This window comes from Podarcis raffonei, chromosome 11 (assembly GCF_027172205.1).
Source record: "Podarcis raffonei isolate rPodRaf1 chromosome 11, rPodRaf1.pri, whole genome shotgun sequence".
NCBI classification, from domain to species: domain Eukaryota; kingdom Metazoa; phylum Chordata; class Lepidosauria; order Squamata; family Lacertidae; genus Podarcis; species Podarcis raffonei.
Window position 1 is genome coordinate 11,343,305 of NC_070612.1, and position 24,597 is coordinate 11,367,901.

The 24,597-nt window shown below is 44.5% G+C and overlaps 1 protein-coding gene across 1 annotated transcript in view; it reads left to right on the forward strand.

Annotated features, from left to right (window-relative positions):
* The window catches only part of ME2 (malic enzyme 2), a 40,222-nt gene that overhangs the window by 13,929 nt on the left and 1,696 nt on the right, over positions 1-24,597 (forward strand). The window contains exons 2-14 of the mRNA XM_053408901.1: positions 346-467; positions 4,675-4,808; positions 8,418-8,567; positions 10,508-10,583; positions 14,480-14,641; positions 16,525-16,628; positions 17,068-17,177; positions 17,285-17,382; positions 18,433-18,546; positions 18,651-18,765; positions 20,533-20,675; positions 23,395-23,497; positions 23,816-23,886. Of these exons, the coding sequence (XP_053264876.1) occupies positions 360-467; positions 4,675-4,808; positions 8,418-8,567; positions 10,508-10,583; positions 14,480-14,641; positions 16,525-16,628; positions 17,068-17,177; positions 17,285-17,382; positions 18,433-18,546; positions 18,651-18,765; positions 20,533-20,675; positions 23,395-23,497; positions 23,816-23,886 (1,488 nt within the window). The 5' untranslated portion in view covers positions 346-359. The remainder of the gene's footprint in view (positions 1-345; positions 468-4,674; positions 4,809-8,417; positions 8,568-10,507; positions 10,584-14,479; positions 14,642-16,524; positions 16,629-17,067; positions 17,178-17,284; positions 17,383-18,432; positions 18,547-18,650; positions 18,766-20,532; positions 20,676-23,394; positions 23,498-23,815; positions 23,887-24,597) is intronic.

Genomic DNA, 24,597 nt, shown 5'->3' on the forward strand with positions numbered 1-24,597 from the left:
ATGTTTGACTGGACTTAACCATCCAGGGGCCCTCTACCTATACCTGTTCTTTTACTGTAGTCATGCAGCACCCTCATATACGCAGCCACAAAGTGCCAGGAGTAAAGCAAAGCACGAATGTTCCTTCTCAACCCCGTCTCTTAGCTCTTTTTCATTCCTCCAAATGGTGACCCTGCCTTGCTTGTAGACTGAATTGTTGTTGTTTTGACAGGCTATAGGTGTTATCTAGCCAGCATGAGAAAAGCTTAACTATCCATAAAGGGTTTGCTTGTACCTCTGTATGTTGCCAGCGTGAAACAAGACTGCCCTCTTTGTAACGTGTAACGTAATGTTTTCTTTCTCCAGGCAAACCATACAGAATGTTCTCCAGATTAAGAATAGCTTCCGCTCCCTGCGTGTTGGCATGTCGCAGAGTACATACAAAAGAAAAAGGCAAGGTCTTGATGCTGAACCCGAGAACAAATAAGGTCGGTCGCATGGAATGTCTTTCACGTCTGTTCTTGAATTGCTATCTGTGCTGTGGATCTTACCCAGAGCTAAAAGCTTCTGCAAGAGCAGGGGGAGTTGTTCTGCTGAGACTCGTAACCTTAAAAGAAAAGACCAAGGCTGGTGCAGTTCTTACCCACACTTACCTGGGAGTAAACTCCATTGAATTCAGTAGGACTGACTTCTGAGTAGGTGTGGTTCAGATTGTGTTGTAAATGAGATAGAAGCCTTACTTTAAGCAAAGCCTGAATGACCACATCTAACTTTGCATATCTTTATTACCGGTAGTTTGAATAGAAGGGTGACAACGTAGAGAATCACAACAAATCCTCCTCTTGTAATATGAGTACAGTGGTACCTCGGGTTAAGTACTTAATTCGTTCCAGAGGTCCATACTTAACCTGAAACTGTTCTTAACCTGAAGCACCACTTTAGCTAATGGGGCCTCCTGCTGCCGCCGCGCCGCCGGAGCACAATTTCTGTTCTCATCCTGAAGCAAAGTGCTTAACCTGAGGCACTATTTCTGGGTTAGTGGAGTCTGTAACCTGAAGCGTATGTAACCTGAAGCGTATGTAACCCGAGGTACCACTGTACAGTCGTACCATGGCTCCTGAACGCTTTGGGAGTTGGAAGTTCTGGCTCCCAAACGATCAAAAACCGGAAGTGAGTGTTCCGTTTTTTGAACTTTTTTTTGGAAGCCGAATGTCTGCCATGGCTTCGCTATTGTTTCCGGTGCGCCTGTGCAGTTGGGAACCAATTGTAAGCTGCACCTTGGTTTCCAAACTTTTCAGAAGTCGAACGGACTTCCGGAACGGATTCCATTCGACTTCCTAGGTACATCTGTATACCAGTACAGTGGTACCTCAGGTTACATACGCTTCAGGTTACATACGCTTCAGGTTACAGACTCCGCTAACCCAGAAATAGTGCTTCAGGTTAAGAACTTTGCTTCAGGATGAGTACAGAAATTGTGCTCAGGCGGCGCGGTGGCAGCAGGAGGCCCCATTAGCTAAAGTGGTGCTTCAGGTTAAGAACAGTTTCAGGTTAAGTACGGACCTCCGGAACGAATTAAGTACTTAACCCGGGGTACCACTGTATAATACTGGTGGTGGTAGTACATTGTGCTTGTGTTGGTGCAGTGTCATGGAATACTTAGCTGATCGGGAAACACAGCAGTTTGCAGTCCTTCTTCCATAAGGGAAGGAGACATTGTCAGTGTGGCTGGGATCAAAACTTTTCAGGCGGCAGGTGCAGGGCTGGTAGGGAAAGCACAGGGATCTGGTCAGCCAGAGGATAAAGGAATCTAGTGACAAGGAATGGCACAGGGAGAATTGAGACGAGAAGAAGAAGCTGTGGGAGAATGAATCTTGAAAGAAAGGGTAAAGAAGAGGAAAAGTTTGCATCAGAGAAGAGGTTCATCCCATATGGTTTAAGATTAGCACTTACCAAGAGGGAGGAAATTGGGTTATTTAAGGTAAGTAACTTTTAAAGCAGGCCTTTTCTCAACAACACTCTCCACATACTTTTGGTCTACTGCAAAGTTCCTAACTAGTGAATGGAAAGTAACAAGAAGTGGGGCGGGTGCTGGGTGCCTGCTAAATACGGGGCTCATTTCCTTGAAAACTCAGTGGTTCTTGGCTAAATTTGACTTTCAGAAGAATGTCACCTGGTTGCCTTATTGCCAGCCCAGAGCCAAGAGATGGGTATGGCAATAGGTTTGGGTGTCGGCTGCTCTAACTGACCTACTGTCCCCTTTCCAAAGTGTCTTGCCACAAAACTTGTGGCCCTCTAGTTAGCTGGTCTCCAACCTATAGCCTGCCCTCCAATGGATCACAGCCGCAACGCTACAATGGTACATGTATATGGTGTTTGTTTAAAAGTGGATCCCCAAATACATGTTTGATCTAAAGGTGGCTCTCACTTCTGAAAAGGTTGCTCGAGATGTCATTGGGACTGCAGCTCCCATCATCCTTGACCATTGGCTGTGCCCGCTGAGGCTCATGGGAGTTGGAGTCCAACGACATTTGGAGGGTCACAGGGGAGGTAGGGCAGGATGCAGCTCTGACAGACCGATCTCTTCCCCCCATGCCAAAAAATGAGTTACGATTCTGTTGACAGGAAAAATAAGAAGCAATTCCATGTGACAAGATGATAGGAGTGATGAACCCCGAGGTCACTGCTGGGTTTACTGTTCAATCCGGCAGTTTTTATTGAGGCTGAGTCATAAGAGGATTAAGAATGAAGTCGAGACAGATAGCTGTCAAAGGCGTAGCTGGGGTTGCTGAGAGGGAATGGGCTCTGGAAAATAAAAGTGCTAAATAATGGCTGCCTGGTTCTCTTCTGCCCCCTCCACCTAAAAAAGAACCCTTGCCCATTTCAACAATAATATTTTTTTTATTTTATTATTATTTATTTTAATATTATTTCTTAAACAGATGTTTGCTGAGCATCTGGATAAGCCCTAAGTAGGCCATATTGAAGCTCAATCTTCTGAAAAAGGAGGGTCTCCGAACACTATTCAGATCTCTGAAGAGACTGAACAAGATGCCATCTGAGATTAGTGACCCCGACTTTCCTTCAAAAAACAATATCCTTCATTACTCTCCAAGCCTCCTCATCCCTGGCAGATTAAAATTGAGGGAACTATGGGCCCTGTTAGCTCAATAAGATGTCAGGCTCACTGAGTTTCAGCTTTGCTAAAAAAAAATAAAACCCAACTAGATGGTACTGAGAATTGCCAGGAATTGTTTTGGCTTGTTGAATTAGATTAGTGTTGGTATAATAATAATAATAATAATAATAATAATAATAATAATAATAGTAGTAGTAATAATAATCTATTATTTATTATTTATACTCCGCATATCTGGCTGGGCTTCCCCAGCCACTCTGGGCGGCTTCCAACAAAACACTAAAATAGAGTAATGCATCAAACATTTAAAGCTTCCCTAAACTAGAACAGGGGTGCTTGTTTTTATTTTCCTTAGCATTCTTATGATGAAGCAAATCTTAAGAGTAGGGCCGGGGATACTGGTTGCTAGGAAACAAGAGTGAGAGGGGCCTGTTTCGCTTATGTCCTGCTTGTGGTCTCCTGGACTAAATGGAATCCTGGACTAGCGCTAGGCGAGATCAGCCTTTCAACATCACGATGTATCACCAGCCAAACATCGCAATATGTATCCCCAGCCAACACATTGCAGTTTTGAAAAGCAGAGGGAGGAACGAGCTGCATTGGCCCTGGCCCTGCAAGGCGACAGGGTGAAACCACCTCAGCTCCCTTGGCGGGTGCTGGTGCCTAGCTGTCAACCGTCCCTTATTTGGTGGGAAAGTCCCTTATCCCAGTGCGGTGTCCTGATGCTGTCCCTTATTGATGGTGTCCCTTAAATTTCCCGGGTTTCAAAGGAAGCAGCTCCTCTCCCTCCCTCCCTGCCGGCCAGGGAGGAGGGAGGCTCCAACTGTGTTGCTTGGCTGCGTTGCTCACCCAATAAGGAGTCTAAGAACGACTGGGGGATGGAGCTTGCATGCCTTGTGCTGATCAAATCGGCCATGTTGCTTGGGGACTCACCTTTGCTCAGCGCTTCCCAGCGGAGAGGTGACGGTGGTTTCCCTTGCTGCATCCCCTTTGCCGAGTTGCTGTGCTGTGGGAACCACCGCTTGAGGCTTCGTTTGGCTGCTGGCTGGGCTTTCTGCCTTTGGCTCGGAGGGGCTCAGAAGTTGAGCATACCTGTGCTCTGAAAAATCCCTTATTTTGGCTGCTGATCCCTTATTTTCGAGGCTGCTGGCCCCTTATTTTCAAATCTGTAAGTTGACAGCTATGTGCTGGTGGCGAAGAGAGTTCCTCTACTGCTAGAACGCCAAATGAGAAACAAGTTGCATTGGCTCCATCGCTGGCAGATAGCCATTGAACTTCTGCTCAAAAACCTCCAAGGAAGGAGAGTCCACCACACCTTTCAAGGGAGTCCGTTCCATTGCAGAACATCTCTTCCTGATGTTGAGTCGGAATGTCCTTTCTTGTAACTTGAATCCATTGGTTCGAATCCTGCCCTCCAGGGCAGGAGGAAACAAGCTTTTCCCCTCCTCCATGTGACAGCCCTTGAGATATTTGAAGATGTCTATCATATCTCCTCTCAGTCTCCTCTTTCCCAGGCTGAACAGCGTCTGACTTCTCTTGTTCCTCTCTGTCTCCAGGGCATGGCTTTCACGTTAAAAGAACGTCAAATGCTTGGCCTCCAGGGACTTCTACCTCCAAAGTTTGAGACGCAAGACATCCAAGCCTTACGGTTTCACAGGAACGTGGCAAAAATGACCGACCCTTTGGAAAAGTAAGTGTGTGTGGGTAGGCACTTGGTCTTGTATCATTCATTCTCGAGTTTTTATTGCTATTGCTGTTGTAGCTTGGACATGTGTCAGGGATCCAGATCCACAGGGGGAAAGCCGGTTTGGCCCAAACTCAGCTTTTGAAAGTAGCCGGTTGACTCAGGCCTTAAAAAATGTCTGATAAGAGAACACTCAACAGTGCCTAAACACGTCCATCGAACGGCAGACGTTACATTCACAGCATGCTATAATCTCAGGGAAAATACCATGAAAATTGTATATAGAGGGCATCTTACCCCCAAAAAGCTTGCTAAAATGTATAAAGGGAAAACATCAACCTGTTGGAGATGTAAAAAAGAGGAGGGGTCATACTATCATATGTGGTGGACCTGTGTGTTGTTGTTGTTTAGTCGTTTAGTCATGTCTGACTCTTCGTGACCCCATGGACCAGGCACTCCTGTCTTCCACTGCCTCCCGCAGTTTGGTCAGACTCATGTTTGTAGCTTCGAGAACACTGTCCAACCATCTCGTCCTCTGTCGTCCCCTTCTTCTTGTGCCCTCAATCTTTCCCAACATCAGGGTCGTTTCCAGGGAGTCTTCTTTTCTCATGGGGTGGCCAAAGTATTGGAGCCTCAGCTTCAGGATCTGTCCTTCCAGTGAGCACTCAGGGCTGATTTCCTTAAGAATGGATACGTTTGATCTTGCAGTCCATGGGACTCTCAAGAGTCTCCTCCAGCACCATAATTCAAAAGCATCAATTCTTCGGCGATCAGCCTTCTTTATGGTCCAGCTCTCACTTCTATACATCACTACTGGGACCTGTGTAGCCGTTGGCAAATACTGGAATGATATTTATAACGAGTTTAAGAAACTATTTAAAATTACTTTCAAAACCCCCCCAGAGATTTTCCTTCTTGGTATATTACCATCAGAAATTAAAAAACATATAAGATCATTGTTTATGTATGGTATAACAGCAGCTAGAACCCTTATAGCAAGGAATTGGAAGAATGAAACGCTCCCAGAGATTACAGATTAGCAGATACTCATGTTAGAATATCTACAATGAGCAAAACTGACGGGATCAGTTAGAGGAATATCGAAACAAAAAACAACTAGAGAATGGATAATATTATGTAAGAATTATCTAAAACTTCATTGTACAAATAGCTCCATATTATCAGAAATTGAGTGATCTTTGTAAAGAAAAAGATCAAAGGAATGTATACAAAGCAGAAAGAAATGATATTATATAATGTAAACCTGTGTAAAAAAGAATGTTATATCAAACAGTATAATGAGAAAGAAGGGAAGGATTGCGTCGATGAGTACTTTTACTATGTAAATAACTTCGTCTTTTTTAAAATTTCTTTGTTTCTTATCTTAGTTACTTCTTTCCCCCCCTTTCTTTATAAATTTTCTATTTTATATAATTTTCTTTTTTCTACCTGTTAAGAGATAGTACATAATGTTTGCATAGACATGCAGTTTTTTAAATCAATAAAGAATATTTTTTTAAAAAATAAACATGTCCATCGAAACATCACCAGGGCTTCCATCAAAGCATCTCTGACCGGGTATAGGTCATGCTTCCTTCAGCTCGTTCCCATTTTCCAAATATACCCCTTTGAAGCCTTTGTTGCTTTGCTTCTTATTAAATATATTTACTAGTAAAGCAACCTGCTTTCTTTTCTCCTTTTCTGAGATTCCCAGCGCTACTTGAACCTGGGACCTTCTGTATGAGATTTAGATTCTGTGCCATTGAGCTAGAGCCCTTGCCCCACCCCTGATATAAATCTAAGTGTAATTACTGACTTGAGTGTTAATGTGTAGGCACTTAGGATCTAGGCAGTAACTGAAAGATAGATAGCGTGCCCATAAAGCAGTGTTCTGCCTAATATACAGCTCTCTTATCAAGGGAGTGTCATGTCCATTGAGCAAACGATGATTACACCCCACCGCCCTTTAAGTAGGTTTTCCCATAATCCTGATCCAGTGCGTGTTTCTTGGAAGAAACTATCACTTGGTTCATAGAGGTTACTTTGCATTCAGCGAATGCAACTGTTAAATGCAAAATAAAAACAAAAAGTTTAGTGTCGGTTGTAAAAACAACCTTGAATTGGAGTCCAAAATCCTGCATTAGCTTAACTGGAAGTAACCTCCATGAAGAAAGTGTCCAGAGGTTTTCAACCTTTTTGAGTCCACGGCTCCCTTGACAAACTGCATTCTTTCTGCAGCACTCCTCTTTAAAAGCTGCTTTTTGTTCCACAGGGGGAAACAATATAATAATAATAATAATAATAATAATAATAATAATAATAAAATAAATAATATATTATTTATATCTTCCCCAGCCACTCTGGGTGGCTTCCAAAAAAATATTAAAATACTGTAATACATCAAACATTAAAAGCTTCCCTAAACAGGGCTGCCTGCAGATGTCTTCTAAAAGTCTGGTAGTTGTTGTTCTCTTTGACATCTGGTGGGAGGGCGTTCCACAGGGAGGGCGCCACTACCGAGAAGGCCCTCTGCCTGGTTCCCTGTAACTTGGCTTCTCACAGTGAGGGAACCGCCAGAAGGCCCTCGGCACTGGACCTCAGTGTCCAGGTAAAACAATGGGGGTGGAGACGCTCCTTCAGATATACTGGACCGAGGCCGTTTAGGGCTTTAAAGGTCAGCACCAACACTTTGAATTGTGCTCGGAAACGTACTGGGAGCCAATGTAGGTCTTTCAAGACCGGTGTTATGTGGTCTCAGCGGCCGCTCCCAGTCACCAGTCTGGCTGCCTCGTTCTGGATTAGTTGTAGTTTCCGGGTTACCTTCAAAGGTAGCCCCACGTAGAGCGCATTGCAGTAGTCCAAGCGGGAGATAACCAGAGCATGCACCACTCTGGCAAGGCAGTCCGCAGGCAGATAGGGTCTCAGCCTGTGTACCAGGTGGAGCTGGTAAACAGCTGCCCTGGACACGGATTTGACCTGCGCCTCCATGAACAGCTGTGAGTCCAAAATGACTCCCAGGCTGCGCACCTGGTCCTTCAGGGGCACAGTTACCCCATTCAGGGCCAGGGAGTCCTCCACACCTGCCCGCCTCCTGTCCCCCAAAACCAGTACTTCTGTCTTGTCAGGATTCAATCTCAATCTGTTAGCTGCCATCCATCCTCCAACCGCCTCCAGACACTCACACAGGACCTTCACCGCCTTCACTGGTTCTGATTTGAATATATATGGAATATATATGGAATACTTTTATCTTTTCCCCTGTGGGTGAAAAGCAGCCTGCGGATACTTTGAGCAGAAAGATGAGTGGAAGGGAGAGGATTAAGCAGCCCCTTCCCTTCTCTCCTCCACCCTTTTGCTGCCCTGCTGCTGAAATTTAACACTGCTTGTGTTTTTTGTTTTTGTTTTTAAAGAGAAGGGATACTCATCTAAGTGAAATGAATAGTTTCTCCCTGAGAAGGATAGCACGGGAGAATCACAAATTCAAAAAGCAAAAGAGGCGGGGAGGAATGATTTTGTTATTGTTCTCCGTCTTGCATTTCAGCTTCAGAGTATTCCTCATTTGTGGGAAGGTATATAAATAAATCTAATCTTGCATCTCCACTGTTTCATTTACAGATACATCTATGTGATGGGCATGCAGGAAAGAAACGAGAAGCTGTTCTACAGGGTATTGCAAGATGATATTGAGCAATTAATGCCAATTGTTTATACACCAACAGTAGGCTTAGCTTGTTCCCAGTATGGACATATCTTTAGGAGGCCAAAGTAAGAACATTTTTATATTCTGATTTTTATGTCTCAACCAATGAAGCTTTTCAGAATTTACAGTTGCTGTACCATGGTGACTCAAGAGCAGATATGCGGCTGTCTGTTTGCTTGCTTATGTTACTTGATAAAGCACCGTGTACATGTGCTATAAGGGACAAGGGTGGTGCTGTGGGTTAAACCACAGAGCCTAGGACTTGCCGATCAGAAGGTCAGCGGTTCGAATCCCCATCACGGGGTGAGCTACCGTTGCTCGGTCCCTGCTCCTGCCAACCTAGCAGTTCGAAAGCACGTCAGAGTGCAAGTAGATAAATAGGTACCGCTCCGGCGGGAAGGTAAATGGCGTCTCCGTGCACTGCTCTGGTTTGCCAGAAGCGGCTTAGTCATGCTGGCCACATGACCCGGAAGCTGTACGGCGGCTCCCTCGGCCAATAAAGCGAGATGAGCGCCGCAACCCCAGAGTCAGCTACGACTGGACCTAATGGTCAGGGGTCCCTTTACCTTTACCTTTTTACATGTGCTATAAAAATAAACCAGGAGACTGCAGCCAAATAATGGACTAAGTTTGTCCAAATTAACATCTTTAATTTATCTGTTTACCCTTTTCCTCTCCTTCCTTCTATCTTTCCTTTAGATTTGTGTTTGGTAGTCCATTGCCTAATCTGTTGCACAGTGGCAGTTGTTGAATTCAGAGGCAGGAACAACAACAACAACAACAACAACAACAACAACAACAATATTGTTATTTATACCCCACCCATCTGGCTGGGTTTCCCCAGCCACTCTGGGCGGCTTACAGCACATAAAAAATTGTAAAACATTAGACATTAAAAATTTCCTGATACAGGGTTGCCTTCAGATGTCTTGTAATATCCTTAATATCGGATGGGCGGGCATTCCACAGGGCAGGTGCCACTACTGAGAAGGCCCTCTGCCTGGTTCCCTGTAACCTCCTTCTCGCAGCAAGGGAACCGCCAGAAGGCCCTCGGAGCTGGACCTCAGTGTCCGGGCAGAACGATGGGGGTGGAGACGCTCCTTCAGATATACTGGACCGAGGCCATTTAGGGCTTTAAAGGTCAGCACCAACAATTTGAATTGTGCTCGGAAATGTACTGGGAGCCAATGTAGGTCTTTCAGGACCGGTGTTATATGGTCTCGGCGGCCACTCACAGTCACCAGTCTAGCTGCCACATTCTGGATTAGTTGTAGTTTCCAAGTCACCTTCAAAAGTAGCCCCATGTAGAGTGCATTGCAGTAGTCCAAGTGGGAGATAACCAAAGCATGCACCACTCTGGCAAGACTGTCTGCAGGCAGGTAGGGCAAGCAAATATTCTACGAGCTAACTTCTCTGCACCCTTCCTTCAGCCCCATCCTTTGGAGCTTTCCTACCCACTTGATTTGATTTCCAGTCTTCAACTTGCCCCACCAAGATCCTCATCCTCCTGTTCCTTTGGGGGTAATGTGAGCTTTTCAACCCAGCAAAACAGACGACTTTAGCTTCCCTTACAAGTGACAAAAATCTGCTTTGCCTTTTGTGCAGCTGTGAATTTCTGTTCGCAGAGAATAGTGTGGAGAAGAGAATGTTAGGACTGATTCCCACCCACCCCCATCTTTCTCTCCCTGTTCAGTCCTATACTTGATCTAAACCCTAAGTATTTCTGTCAGCTTAGTTTGCTGATTTATGAAGTTCTGTCTAATTTTATTTCATGTGACAGATTGAAGTTGGGGTGGATTAATTTCACATTTTCCAAACTCCATAACCTTTAAATAATACATTCCAAAATTCCAATCTAATATTCATTGTGTCGTCTTCTTTTTTTTAAAGCACTATCTTTAGCTTGATTTATTAATTGAGAGGGTGCCCTTTGCTAAGCTCACACTGCAAATAAAAGGAATGATTTGAATGCATCAGTGAGTGATATGTTTCTATTTTCTTGCAGAGGATTATTCATTGCCATAACAGATAGGGGCCATATCAGATCAGTTGTGAATAACTGGCCAGAAAACGATGTGAAGGTATGATGCATCCCCTTCTTCATATGTGTGTGTTTCTCTTAATTCCAGCTTTGCTTTTTCAGCAATGGGGAAACTGGATAGATAAATACCGGGGGTTATTTGTCTTGCAGTCAGGAATTTGTGTCATGCAACTATGAATACTGCATAGCCACCTTGTCCCATGTCTCGACGAACATGTGTTTCTGAGTATGAAACTTAGGGACGCATCAAAACAGGACCATTTTTGTGAGACCTACTGTGCTCACTCTTTGAGCCAAACAGTTAGACTGCACCAGGTTGGGGGAAACTGATTTGGGCAACCGTTTGCATCTCCTCACTTCTCTACCATTGACAGAGCTTTCTAAAATGTGCGTGCATTGTGGGAATGTTCAGGGAGGCAGGAGAGGATATATTGTTTATTAATATCCTTCAAAACTTGCGCTAGCAAGTTCTATAACAGCAGAGTTTTACATTCCCCTTTTAAACGCACAGCAGATAGCTGGTTGCAGGCTTGTTTAAAACCTCTCAGTATTAGGTTCCTGGTAAGTTCCCTTATATTCCTCTTAAAAGAATGAACACGCCACAATCTTGTGTAAAGTATATAAAATAAGTTTACTCACATCATCAGTTCACAGTTGAATTCCTGAAGACAGACTTTGTTACAAAGTATATACATGCATTTTTAGCTAAAAAGAGCTGCTCCAACGACGGAAGAAGTCAAAAAGAGAAGGTGTGTTGCATGCCTTGTCCTTTTGTTACCTAGGCAGGTAAGGTCATGCCAACCTCTAGTCACATGCAAGAGGAAGGATGCTCCATGTCAGGAGGAAACAGGAAGTTTTCGACTGGCTGGACCAAACATTCCCCCCCCCCGGCGCACGACTTCCGGGTTAGCGCCATCGCCTAATGGCGGATTCCCTCTGAGCTCCGGAGGGAATCGGCTTAGTAGGGGTTGGGTCCTGCTGCGGCGGCGACGCGGGGACCCTCAGAAACCACAGGTGCTGAAGCCTGTGGACCTGGTGACTCGGCGGGCACCATTTGCGCCCCCCCGACCCGCGAAGGAGCCTTTTTAAAGGCTCCGGAACGGGGGACGGAGAGCGGTGCGGTGCTGAGAGTCGACTGCTTCCCCTACTGAGTGAAGCTGCATGCCATGGACGGAGAGCGCTGACTTCTTTCTCAGAACATTTGGACTAAAAGTAACAACCCGTGAGTAATACGGAAATTGGACTTAAAAAGAGAAATTTCTTTTTTGGGAATTAGGTACGACCGGGTAAGGTGTAAAGAGGAAGTCCGCCTACCCGCCTTGTAAACATCTTAAAGCAAGGATTTTATAACTTAAGGTTGAGAGAACACCTTTCTCTTTTGTGGATAAAAGCAATTAACTCCACGTTTTGGCAATATAAGTGATTGTGCTGGAGGATAAGAGCTAATATTGAGAGCGGAATTGTCACCCCTCCCCCAGGACCCGGGAGCGATCGGTGAGAGAGCGTGCGGAAGAGACATAGAAGACTTTGACAGCTGTCAAACTAGCTGTCAAAGTTGGGGAAAAAGGAGAACTTTGTTTCTGTTGTCTTTGCTGGTTATATTTGTTACAATTTGGCAACAAATTGTTAAAAATAAAGAAGAAAAGGCTAACTTGACTTTTGGGTTGGAACTGGAAGATACTAAGAAACCAGAATCCCTCTAGAGGGGGTTCAGGACATTACAAAAATGGCTGTAAGTGGAAAAACACTGGCTGAACTGGAGAGGACTTTTTTCTCTTGGGAAAGTTACAAGAACAAAGTGATGTTTTGGCTACAAATGTTACAGTATTGAATGGAACAGTAAATAAAGTTACTGAGCCTGGGAGGGACTTGACTCAAGTCTTTGCAGCTGAACAAAAAAGTTTTGCAGTTGAACTAAAAATCTGCAGCTGAACAAGAAAAGAAATCTGAGAAATTTGAGAATGTGATGAAAGAGAAACATGATGATTTGAAGGAAAAGGAAGGAGGAGCTATAATGCCACAGATGATTAAGGAGAGCCAGAGGCCGATTAAGATGGATACAAAGGAAAATAAGATCAGGATGATGAAAATCTGGTTTGAATTGAAGAATGGAGAATGGAGAGATCTCCTTATTTGGAGATCTGAAGACCTTTGGAATACAAACCTGGCTAAAGTGGAAACTGGAGCTTTTGGGACATTTGGACTTAAGAGAAGCAAGAAACAAGATTTTGGCTCCACTTTTAAATATGGAGGCCTGGCTGGAAGAAACATGGACCTTATTGGGACAGAGCTTCTTCGAGATTTGGTGTTCAATATAAAGGACTATCAAAAAAACCGGCAGAGAGGAATTGAGAGAGAATTAAGAGCCTCGGACGTGAGGTCGCCAGGCTGACAGCAGATAGACTGATGGACTTTTGTTGGGGTTCGAAACCGGGAAAGGGGGGGTGGGGCTTTGGGAATCCAAAGGGTGTACAATTATATTCTGTTTCATTTAATTTTGTTTTGCCACTAACATAAAAATGGGGAATTTGTGGAAGGGAATTGGGGTCGACCTTAGAAAAAGATTTTTAAGAATAAGTACTGATGTATAAAGATTGAGGTTTATAAGTTAAAATTGGTTAATTAAAATGAATTAAAGAAAATAAGGTAAAGTTTGGGGACAAGAACTTGCTGAGCTAAAAATTGGAACTGGAATACAAGAAGGGGAGGTGTGGGGAAGTCAAGGAAATTGGTTATTGATAGTAAGAAATGTAAATTTTATGTGTTTTTAATTGTTTTTTTGTTTTTTCTTTATTTTTTGAAAATTTCAATAAACATTTATAAAAACAAACAAAAAACAAACATTCCCCCGCATGTATTCTCTAGGAAAACAAGGAATGTTGTACTTGACAGCTACTTACCGTATTTTTCGCACCATAGGACGCACCGGACAATAGGACGCACCTTGTTTTAGAGGGGGGAGAACAAGGGAAAAAAATTCTTATGCTCTCTGCCCAGCGCCCCTTCAGTGAAGCGGCAGGAAGCGCTGCGCAGAGAGTGGGAGAATTTCCCCCCTCCTGTTTTCCCGCTCTAAAACAAGGTGCGTTTAAGGTGCGTTCAGGCGGCTACCTTGGAAGCCTGGAGAGCGAGAGGGGTCGGTGCGCACCGACCCCTCTCGCTCTCCAGGCTTCAGGTTCCTTTCGACCTGCTCTTTGGGGCTGGCAGGGGGAAGCCCACCACCAGCCCCAAAGAGCAGGTCAGGGAGCAGTGGAAAGGCGCAGCAGAGAGGCTGCTGCCATAGGTGCGCGTCACCTCTCCAGCCGGGAGAGGGTCGCGGGGGGCTGCTTTAGCCCCGCCGCGCTCTCCCGGTTGGAGAGGTGACGCGCGCCTATGGAGGCTCCTGCCATAGCCCCGCTTTACCTCTCCAGCCGGGAGAGGGTCGCAGGGCTATTGCGTCTTTGCTCCATAGGACGCACACACATTTCCCCTTCATTTTTGAAGGGGAAAAAGTGCGTCCTATAGAGCGAAAAATACGGTATGTATCACATCCCACATACATGTCCACCTATTCCCCAATCCAAGGCAATCCAAGTCTATTCTTTTTTTTATTTGTGCAACCGCCACCTCTTTGCAATCTCAAAGTGACATCTCATCGTCCCCTCTTTTGCCTATGGTTTAGTCAGGGTGCTGAGAAATTTCTTGGCTGCTCCTCCTCACCCCTGATCTAAGGGTTTCAGGATTCTCTGGGAAAGGGGAACAAACTGACTTAATAGTTAAGTCTATAGCGCAGCAGCGTGCCGGGTACTCCTAGTTGCCCTATCCTAATTAGGAAAATAATTACTTCTTCAGCCTAAACATTCTTACCTACCAGAAAAGAAACACTGTAGAGATTTATACTGTTCCTCTTCCATCTTTTACCCATGTGCCTGAAGTTAATTTCCCCCTTGTGCCTTCAAGGCTGTTGTCGTCACAGATGGAGAACGGATATTGGGCCTTGGTGATCTGGGTGTGTATGGAATGGGGATTCCTGTTGGCAAGCTCTGCTTATACACAGCATGTGCTGGAATACAACCCGACAAGTGCCTCCCTGTGTGTATTGATGTTGGCACAGACAATCAGGTAAGTTACAACAATGCCTCATTCCCTCTCCCGATACCAGTTTTGTATCGCTACATCGCCCAGGCCTAGTGGGAGGTTTGGCCTTCCTTTGTTTATGGGCTGTGGTTGTTTAGACTTCCATGTTTTGGTTTGCCACATGGTGGACACAAAAAGCCCTAGCTTTTTCCAGTCAGGGATGCGGGTGGTGCTGTGGTCTAAACCACTGAGCCTCTTGGGCTTGCTGATTGGAAGATCGGTGGTTTGAATCCCCATGATGGAGTGAGCTCCTGTTGCTCTGCCCCAGCCAACCTAGCAGTTTGAAAGCACACTAGTGCAAGTAGATAAATAGGTAGCCCTGCAGCGGGAAGGTAAATGGCGTTTCCGTGAGCTCTGGCACTCATCACGGTCCTCCATGCACCAGAAGCAGTTTAGTCCTGCTGGCCACATGACCTGGAAAACTGTCTGTGGACAAACACCAGCTCCCTTGGCCTGAAAGCAAGATGAGCGCCGCAACTCCATAATCTCCTTTGACTGGACTTAACCATCCAGGGGTCCTTTACCTTTTTAGCCTTTTCCATAGCTGTGGATCCTCTCAATAATTTCATGGCAGGTTGGATTTTGATTCGATTTGATGGATTTCTCTTCAAGATGAAAGCTAGACATAGGACAGCCTGGTTCTAGCATTTCCCTAGGCTGGTTTTCTCTCTGCAGCGGGAGTTTCATGTAGAGTAGCATTTGAAAACAATGTAGTCCTCTCCATTTTACAGTCTGAAGTGGTGCAGGCCATTCATTCATTCCACCATCCGATTCTGCTGCCTGGGTAGACACTCTTTTCTTGCAGAATGGTTGATTGATTTGATTGATTGCATTTCTATGCCAATTTTCGTTCGGACAAATCCCAAAGCGGCTTGCAAACAATAAATAAGGTAATGCAATAAAACATAATAGGGCATCACAAATACAGCATAAATCATATAAAATAGTTAGCAAATCATAAAACAGTTACAATCTATAAAACACTATTAACAAAGCAGCAACTTTAGAAAGTCACAATTACAGGAAATGTCGTTTTATGTGATTAACAAATCAATACAACATTTATAATTTATGAAACAATATTAACAACATTAACAAACTAACAACTAGAGGAAAATAAGCTAAGCACTGTTAAATTTATTACACACACTCCACAACCTATGACTCATAATCTTTAACACTATTAATTTCATTAAAATACACATGAAATACACATAATGCTTATTATTATTATTATTAGGGTTTTTGGGGATAATTTTATATATATAAAACATAACCATTTCAAACATTAAAATACAAGGTTCTTTTGAACTTTTGGACCTCATTCCTTCCATCCATGGGTTCCTTGTTTAAGTTTAAATTTGCTGCATCTTTTACCATTATCCATCTATTATATAACCATAATTACCATAACTAATTCCACATTACAAGTGTCATTACATCCCTGCCAAAGATTTTAACTATTTACAGTGGTCTTTTAAATAAATGACAAATTTACCCCAGTCTTTAGAAAATACTTGATCTTCCTGGTTTCAGATCTTCCCCATCAGTTTCGCCATCTCTGCATATTCCATCAGTTTCATCTGCCGTTCTTCTTTTGTTGTTATTTCTCCCATAAGGCTCATTATTAAGCCAGCTCAGCCAGATGCTTTTCTGCCTGGGGTCCTTGGGTAGTGGGACATGGTTATTTTTAAAGAGATGGTGAAGCATTTAAAATTTGACTTAGATGTGAAAGGCTACTTGATATCTGCTGCTAAAGTCCACACTTCCTGGGAATGGCACAAAATAAGTAAGTCCTCTGTAGAGCAGGGTACTGCAGAATGATCTAAGCACTTCCTTTAATGGCTTTTGTTCTTCGTTTTCCACAGACGCTTCTTCATGACCCGTTTTATATGGGGCTCTACCAGAAGCGAGACCGCTCTCAGCTGTACGATGAGCTCATCGATGAGTTCATGGAAGCCATTGTAGACAGGTATGCGTTCCAATAATCACAAACATCAACACATGTTCCAAGAACAGTGGTACCTCTGGTTTCGTACTTAATTCGTTCCGGAGGTCTGTTCTTAACCTGAAACTGTTCTTAACCTGAAGCACCGCTTCAGCTAATGGGGCCTCCTGCTGCTGCCACGCCCCCGGAGAATGATTTCTGTTCTCATCCTGAAGCAAAGTAAAAGTAAAAAATAAGGAAGGCCATAGATGGCTAGATGGACCAATCAACTCACTATAAAGTAACCAAGTTAAGAAGAGAATCAGCAGCTTAGATTTACAAAGGTTTTCTTGCCTGGTTTCCTTACATGGCAAGATTCTTACATGGCTGTTTCCAAGTCATGCATGAACATGCACGAAGTATTAAAACGTTGTGCCCTTTGCAGCACAGCTGTTGACTCCGTATTTCTCATTTTGCCCTCTAGGTATGGCCAAAACACCCTCATTCAATTTGAAGACTTTGGAAACCACAACGCTTTCCGTTTTTTGAGGAAATACAGAGAGAAATATTGCACCTTCAATGATGATATACAGGGTAAATCAGCCCCTCTTGGGTATCTGTTTTGTTGATATTTTGCTGTCTGTATTTGTAGACGCCTCTTTTATTCCAGCTCTTTTCAGCAAGGTCTGTTCCTTTCACAGGGACAGCTTCGGTGGCCTTGGCTGGGTTGTTGGCAGCGCAGAAAGTTCTCGGTAAACCAATTACAGAGCACCAGATCTTGTTCCTTGGTGCAGGAGAGGTGAGTTGTGCTTCTGAGTGAGGCATGTACCGTATTTTTCGCGCTATAAGACGCACCAGACCATAAGATGCACCTAGTTTTTGGAGGAGGAAAACAAGAAAAAATAATATTCTGAATCTCAGAAACCAGAACAGCAAGAGGGATCGCTATGCAGTGATCCATCTTGCTGTTCTGGCTTCTGGGATAGCTGCGCAGCCTGCATTCGCTCCATAAGACGCACACACATTTCCCCTTACTTTTTGGGAGGGAAAAAGTGAGTCTTATAGAGCAAAAAATACGGTAGTTCTTTCCCAGCTGGAAAAGGGTTGCGACTGACCTTTTACAGCTTTGTTGCAATGACCAAACGCAGTAAGGGATTACAGAAAGCTTTGCACATATAATATCGGCCTGTTTCACACGACACACCAAGCCAAACTGTGGCTTAGCACACGATCACAAGTATTCCTGGAGAAGTGATCACTGCTGTCTCGCTCCTGGTCCTTCTTCTGATGTGTTGCCTTGAGCTAAACCATGCTTTGGCTAAACGCATCATCGGCACCCGGGCTCATGGTTTGCCTTGCTCCTTAGTTAATTGCCTTAACTAATTTATTGAAAGGCAGTTGGTCAGCAGCTCTACAGAGTGACATAACATACTTTTCCATGTATAAGACTAATTTTTTTTTACTCTAAAATAATGTTCAAAATCGGGGCTCATCTTCGGCAATCTTCGCGGAGCTCTGGCCCAATGGTTGCCAGTGGCTTGATTTGAATTAATTTTATAATGAATGATTTTAGAGTGTTGTTTGTGTTGTACTTTTGTACTGTTTTATTGTTGTTAGCCGCCCTGAGCCCGGCTTTGGCTGGGGAGGGCGGGATATAAATAACATTTATTATTATTATTATTATTATTATTATTATTATTATTATTATTATTATTATTATAATACACGGATACATCTCTCCCCCATTTTCTTAAATCGGAGTCCCCAAAAATAGGGGGCGTCTTATAGATGGGGGCGTCTTATACATGGAAAAATACGGTATTTCCCCAGCATTTCTCTTATTTATCAGGCTGCCCTTGGAATTGCAAATCTCATCGTCATGGCTATGGTGGAAAGCGGTCTTTCTCCAGAAGAAGCTTATAAGAAAATATGGATGTTTGACAAATACGGCTTATTGGTTCAGGTGAGGCTTGGGGTTTGGTTGGGCACAATCTTAATGCTCTACTCTTCCCACCCCCACTCCCACCCTGCCAACTCTCAATAATTCTTTATTTTTAAAATATCTAGGGTCGGGAACAAACTGTTGATGCCAACCAAGAGTCCTTTACTCACGCAGCCCCAGACCAGGTGCCAAAGACCTTCTTAGAAGCAGTGAATGTGCTTCAGCCTTCAGCTATCATTGGTGAGTGTTGCTAACGCTTCTCATATCGGGTTAGCATCCCAGTAATAATAATACTGATGCTTTCAGGAAGGGCTTTTAATGTCAGGTGGATAATAATAATAATAATAATAATAATAATAATAATAATTTATTTATTTATAGTCCTCCCATCTGGCTGGGCTTCCCCATCCACTCTGGGCGGCTTCCAACAAAATATTAAAATACAGTAATGCATCAAACATTAAAAGCTTCCCTAAACAGGGCTGCCTTCCCAAAGGAGGCTATGTGGTTACTGAAGACCAGACCTGCAAGAATTACATTTTCCACAGTGACTGGCCTGTGTGTGCTTGTACTGTCAACAGGCCTGAGTGTGACATGGACACCCATATGAACACTCAGTAAGGTAAAAGGTAAAGGACCCCTGGACGGTTAAACCCAGTCAAAGGCAACTATGGGGTTGTGGTGCTCATCTCGCTTTCAGGCTGAGGGAGCCGGCATTTGTCCAAGGAACAGCTTTCCAGGACATGGGGGCCAGCATGACTAAACCGCTTCTGGCGCAACAGGACACTGTGATGGAACCAGAGCGCACAGAAATACCATTTACCTTTCCGCCGGAGCAGTACCTATTTATCTACTTGCACTGGTGTGCTTTTGAACTGCTAGGTTGGCAGGATCTAGGACAGAGCAACAGGAGCTCACCCCATCGTGGGGATTCAAACCGCCGACCTTCTGATCGGTACGCCCAAGAGACTCAGTGGTTTAGACCACAGCGCCACCCGCGTCCCAACTGAACACTCAGTATGGGTGTGTTGGTCATCCTGTGCCATTCTATTCCCGATAAAGCAGAACTGAGCCTTATCCTCCATAAATTTATCAGTGGCTGCTAGTACTAGTGGCTAGATACTGCCTCCAGGATCAGAGGTGGCAGGCCCTGCTTAATGGCTTCCCGTAGGCATTTGGTTGAATATTTCTGGGCCCAGGTCCTGTTGGTGCTTAAAGACCTAAGAGTTGTAGGCCACAAATATCTGAAAGACCGCTTCCTTCCCTACAGTCCCTCTTGGATATTAAGATCAACAGAGGGGGCCCTCTTGATAGTTCCTCCACCCTCAGAAGCTTGCTGGGACGGGGTCATTCTCTGTTGCAGCCCCTCAGTTGTGCAACTTCCCACAGAGGTGTGGCGCAGGACACCTCAAGGACCTCCCCTCCCCATATAAACCATCCCAGACTCTTCATGCATCATCTGAGGCATGACAAATGCCAGAGTGCACAGAAACGCCATTTACCTTCCCGCCACAGTGGTACCTATTTATCTACTTGCACTGGCGTGCTTTCAAACTGCTAGGTCAGCAGGAGCTGGGGCAGAGCAACGGGAGCTCACTCCGTCGTGGGGATTCGAACCACTGACCTTCCGATCGGCAAGCCCAAGAGGCTCAGTGGTTTAGACCACAGCGCCACCCATGTCCCTGTCAGTTACGTGTGAAGACAAGGGAATATACAAACTTGCCATGAGACAAGACCTTGCAGAGTCCGTGTGTTGCCTGTCCTGCATTAACTGCTTTCATATCCCACTGGCATTGAGGCAAGGAGGAGCATGAGAAATAATTTTGCTTTAGCAAGAACGTGTGCCGTCACATCCCCAGAGTGGCCGTGCTGTGTCCAGCCCAGTTGGCGCAGAAATACTTGCTGTGTTCCAGTGTCCTATTGCTACCATTTTTCAAAAAACTGCATGTGAGCCTCTTTTTGGCAGGAGGGCGGGGGAAAAGGCATCATGTTATTTGCTTCTTCCAGGGGTCGCAGGCGCAGGCCGACTCTTCTCCCATGACGTTCTCAAAGCGATGGGCTCCATCAACCAGAGACCGATCATATTTGCACTGAGTAACCCTACTGCGAAAGCTGAGTGCACCGCTGAGGAGGCATACACGTTAACAGAGGTGAGCCAAATAACTTGAAGCATCACTGGTCATCACAGCCTTTCTCCTGGACTGTGCAGCTTGACTTGCTTGACTGAGCTGCCGGAAGCTTGATCAGGAAGCACCTTCTGTGCTGAAGACATTATGTGGTTTTGACTCGTGTGCTAGTGTGGCTGATCAGCTCACCTGCAGAGAACTGGTATCTGGTATCAATGGTCCTTTCCCTCTCTCACGAGGACCTCAAGAGACACACTGCCCAGGTTTGCGCCCCGGGGAGGTCACTTGGGTGCTGCTAACACAGTAGTTTGATTTCTCCTCCTCCTCCTCCTCCTCCTCCTCCTCCTCCTCCTTCTTCTTCCTTTCCTTCTCCTCCTCCTTCTCCTTCACCTTCACTGATCACTCGTAGTCAAGTAAGATTGTCTTCCATGAACACAGTCTTAACAGTGAGTCCGTAAGTGACTGTGGAGGCCAATTCTGGATCCACATGTCCTTCCACAGTGGGGACATTGGTGGGAGTTGATCATGGTGAGGATTTGCCAAGCATGCCTTCCTCTTAGCACGTTTCTCCCCTGCGTCCTGAGTTTGAGCATCTTCACAGCTCATGACACCTTTGGTAAAGGCTGTTCTCCAATTGCAGCGTTCGCAGGCCAGTGTTTCCCAGTTGTCTGTGTTTATACTACATTTTTTTTTTTAGATTTGCCTTGAGACAGTCTTTAAAGCTCTTTTGTTGACTACAAGCATTACACTTTCCATTTTTAGGTTCGGAATAGAGTAGTTGCTTTGGAAGATGACAATCCCCAGAGGTGCACTCCATTGTCCCTTGAGACAGATGGATACCAGCAGCAACTTCTGATTAGGCTCTAACTAGATATGGAATCCGCATGGTGAAATAGAATCTCAGCTGCCGAGCAAGAATATCTGCCCTACCTCTGGGTGTACCAGACAGCTACACATTAGATGTCATAATCACTTATGATCCACACACACCAGATCCAAAACACACGGACTGAATAGGGCAATATTATCCCCCCCCCCGCATTTTTTGCAAAAGTTAACTGTCGTATTGTTGGGCTTACACACTTCCAAAGGCCCTAAGGAAACATGGGTCCAGCCTATAGATATCTGGTAGGTTTGCCAATGGGGTCAGATTCTGCTGTAATGCAGTTTGCAGGGTGGATAAAAATCAATGATTTATTTATTTATAAATAAAATAGGATTTGTTTTTTATTTAAATCAATTTTTTCAATTTAAATTGGATTTTTAAATAAAATGTTTTTGGAGGAAAAAAATCTTTCTAAAGATAGTTTTCTATTTAAGTTACATTATAGTTCAAAGGCCATCAGGAAATAAGGATTTGTTTTAAGCTTTTCATGTGTGTTGAAACTCAGTCTAATTCTTTTTTTTTAATGTTTAACCACATCAGTTAACAAACATGGATACATATGCTATAATGTTATTGTTTTAGTTAAATAAATGGTTTAAATTGTTATTAATTCTTAGAAAAGTTGTCCAAATATAAAAACAGTTAACTTATTCGCTCCGGCGGGAAGATGAACAGTGTTTCCGTGCGCTGCTCTGGTTCCCCAGAAGCGGCTTAGTCATGCTGGCCACATGACCCGGAAGCTGTACGCTGGCTCCCTCAGCCAATAAAGCGAGATGAGCGCCGCAATCCCAGAGTCATCTGCGACTGGACCTAATGGTCAGGGCTTCCTTTACCTTTACCTTTATATCTCATAGTACAACCAAATCAGTAATTTTTGATATAACTGTAAAAACTACTCTGAAAATGTATTATTCCAAAAATGAAATCTTCCTCTGGTTGTAAATATTAAGATTATACCAGCAGGAATGCCTTTCTGTAAAAAAATAAATTTGTTGTTTAGTCGTTTAGTCGTGTCCGACTCTTCGTGACCCCATGGACCAGAGCACGCCAGGCACTCCTGACTTCCGCTGCCTCCCGCAGTTTGGTCAGACTCATGTTTGTAGCTTCGAGAACACTGTCCAACCATCTCGTCCTCTGCCGTCCCCTTCTCCTTGTGCCCTCCATCTTTCCCAACATCAGGGTCTTTTCCAGGGAGTCTTCTCTTCTCATGAGGTGGCCAAAGTATTGGAGCCTCAGCTTCAGGATCTGTCCTTCCAGTGAGCACTCAGGGCTGATTTCCTTAAGAATGGATAGGTTTGATCTTCTTGCAGTCCATGGGACTCTCAAGAGTCTCCTCCAGCACCATAATTCAAAAGCATCAATTCTTCAGCGATCAGTCTTCTTTATGGTCCAGCTCTCACTTCCATACATCACTACTGGGAAAACCATGGCTTTAACTATAAGGACCTTTGTCAGCAAGGTGATGTCTCTGCTTTTTAAGACGCTGTCTAGGTTTGCCATCGCCTGTCTCCCAAGGAGCAGGCGTCTTTTAATTTCGTGACTGCTGTTTTTTAACTGTTAACTGATGTGGTTAAACATAAAGGGGAAAAAACTTAGACTGAGTTTCAATACACACGAATAAAAAAATTTAAACCAAGTCTCACTGACTTAAATCAAATCCACCCTGGCAGTTTGTAATATTATTTGGCTGGAGACATGTGTGAGCACCTCTTGGTGTAGCTAAAAGTGTTGTGTCTGCCCAGTGTACAAATACTCACATGTATAAAATTGCGGTGGAACTTCATCTGTACTGTATTGCCCTTATTCTTGCAGAAGTGGCTTCCTGATGAATCGTTTCCTCTTTTTTCTATTTGGCAGGGGCGTTGTCTGTTCGCAAGCGGCAGCCCTTTTGAGCCAGTGAAGCTAAGTGATGGGCGATCCTTCAAACCTGGACAAGGAAACAATGCATACATATTTCCAGGTAAAGCAGTTTGTTAAGAGACAATTTTGGCTGGTTAGAATCCAAAGGCCTCTTGCATTGCGAGATGGGCTTTGTGATGGCAGGTTACAAGTTCATAATAAAAAATATTTTTTGCCACAAGGGCATCAGGGAATCCTGTGCTGCCCCACCTTCAGTTCCCTTCGTGCTGTTGGCTTTCAGTGCTGAGCATTGTTGGTAGCAACACTTATAAAAATAAACACTGCTGTTAGCTTCAACGCAAACAGCCGCATAAAAGCCTTTCAGTTCCGCAAATCCAGACGTTTTTGTAAAACGACTTTGAATGTCTCTGTTCTTTAGGCGTTGCTCTTGCTGTTATTCTCAGTGGGGTTCGGCACATTAGCGATCAAGTTTTCCTGGAGGCTGCGAAGGTAAGTGGTCCGAAGGCGAAACACCTGGTGGGTGAAATAGTACGTGCATTGCAGTTTCCGCACGTGTGAAGGGGATTTTCAAATGGAAAAGATAAAATATGAGTTCAGAACTGACCTGTGCATTGGTTGGCTTAAGAGGCCAGAAGCGAGGAGATTGCGCCACAATGGCAAATGCCTTGGTTAGATCAGGGCTACCGCAGTGAGCTCTACATGGGGCTGCCTTGGAAGACGGTTTAGAAACATCCTCTGGTTCAAAAATGTAGCAGCAAGGATGTAGACCGGAGCCAATTACTGCGATAGCGTGGCTCCCATCATTGCAGCAACTTCACTGGCTTGAGAGCCATTTCCAGGCCTTAGCCAAAGTGTTGGTTATCGTCTCTAAAGCCTTAAATGGCCCAGGAACAGTGTAACCCCATCTGGTACGCAGGCTGAGACCCTATCTGCCTGCGGACTGCCTCGCCAGAGTGGTGCATGCTCTGGTTATCTCCCACTTGGACTACTGCAATGCCCTCTATGTGGGGCTACCTTTGTAGGTGACCCGGAAACTACAACTAATCCAGAACGCAGCAGCCAGACTGGTGACTGGGAGCGGCCGCCGAGACCATATAACACCGGTCTCGAAAGACCTACATTGGCTCCCAGTACATTTCCGAGCACAATTCAAAGTGTTGGTGCTGACCTTTAAAGCCCTAAATGGCCTCGGTCCAGTAT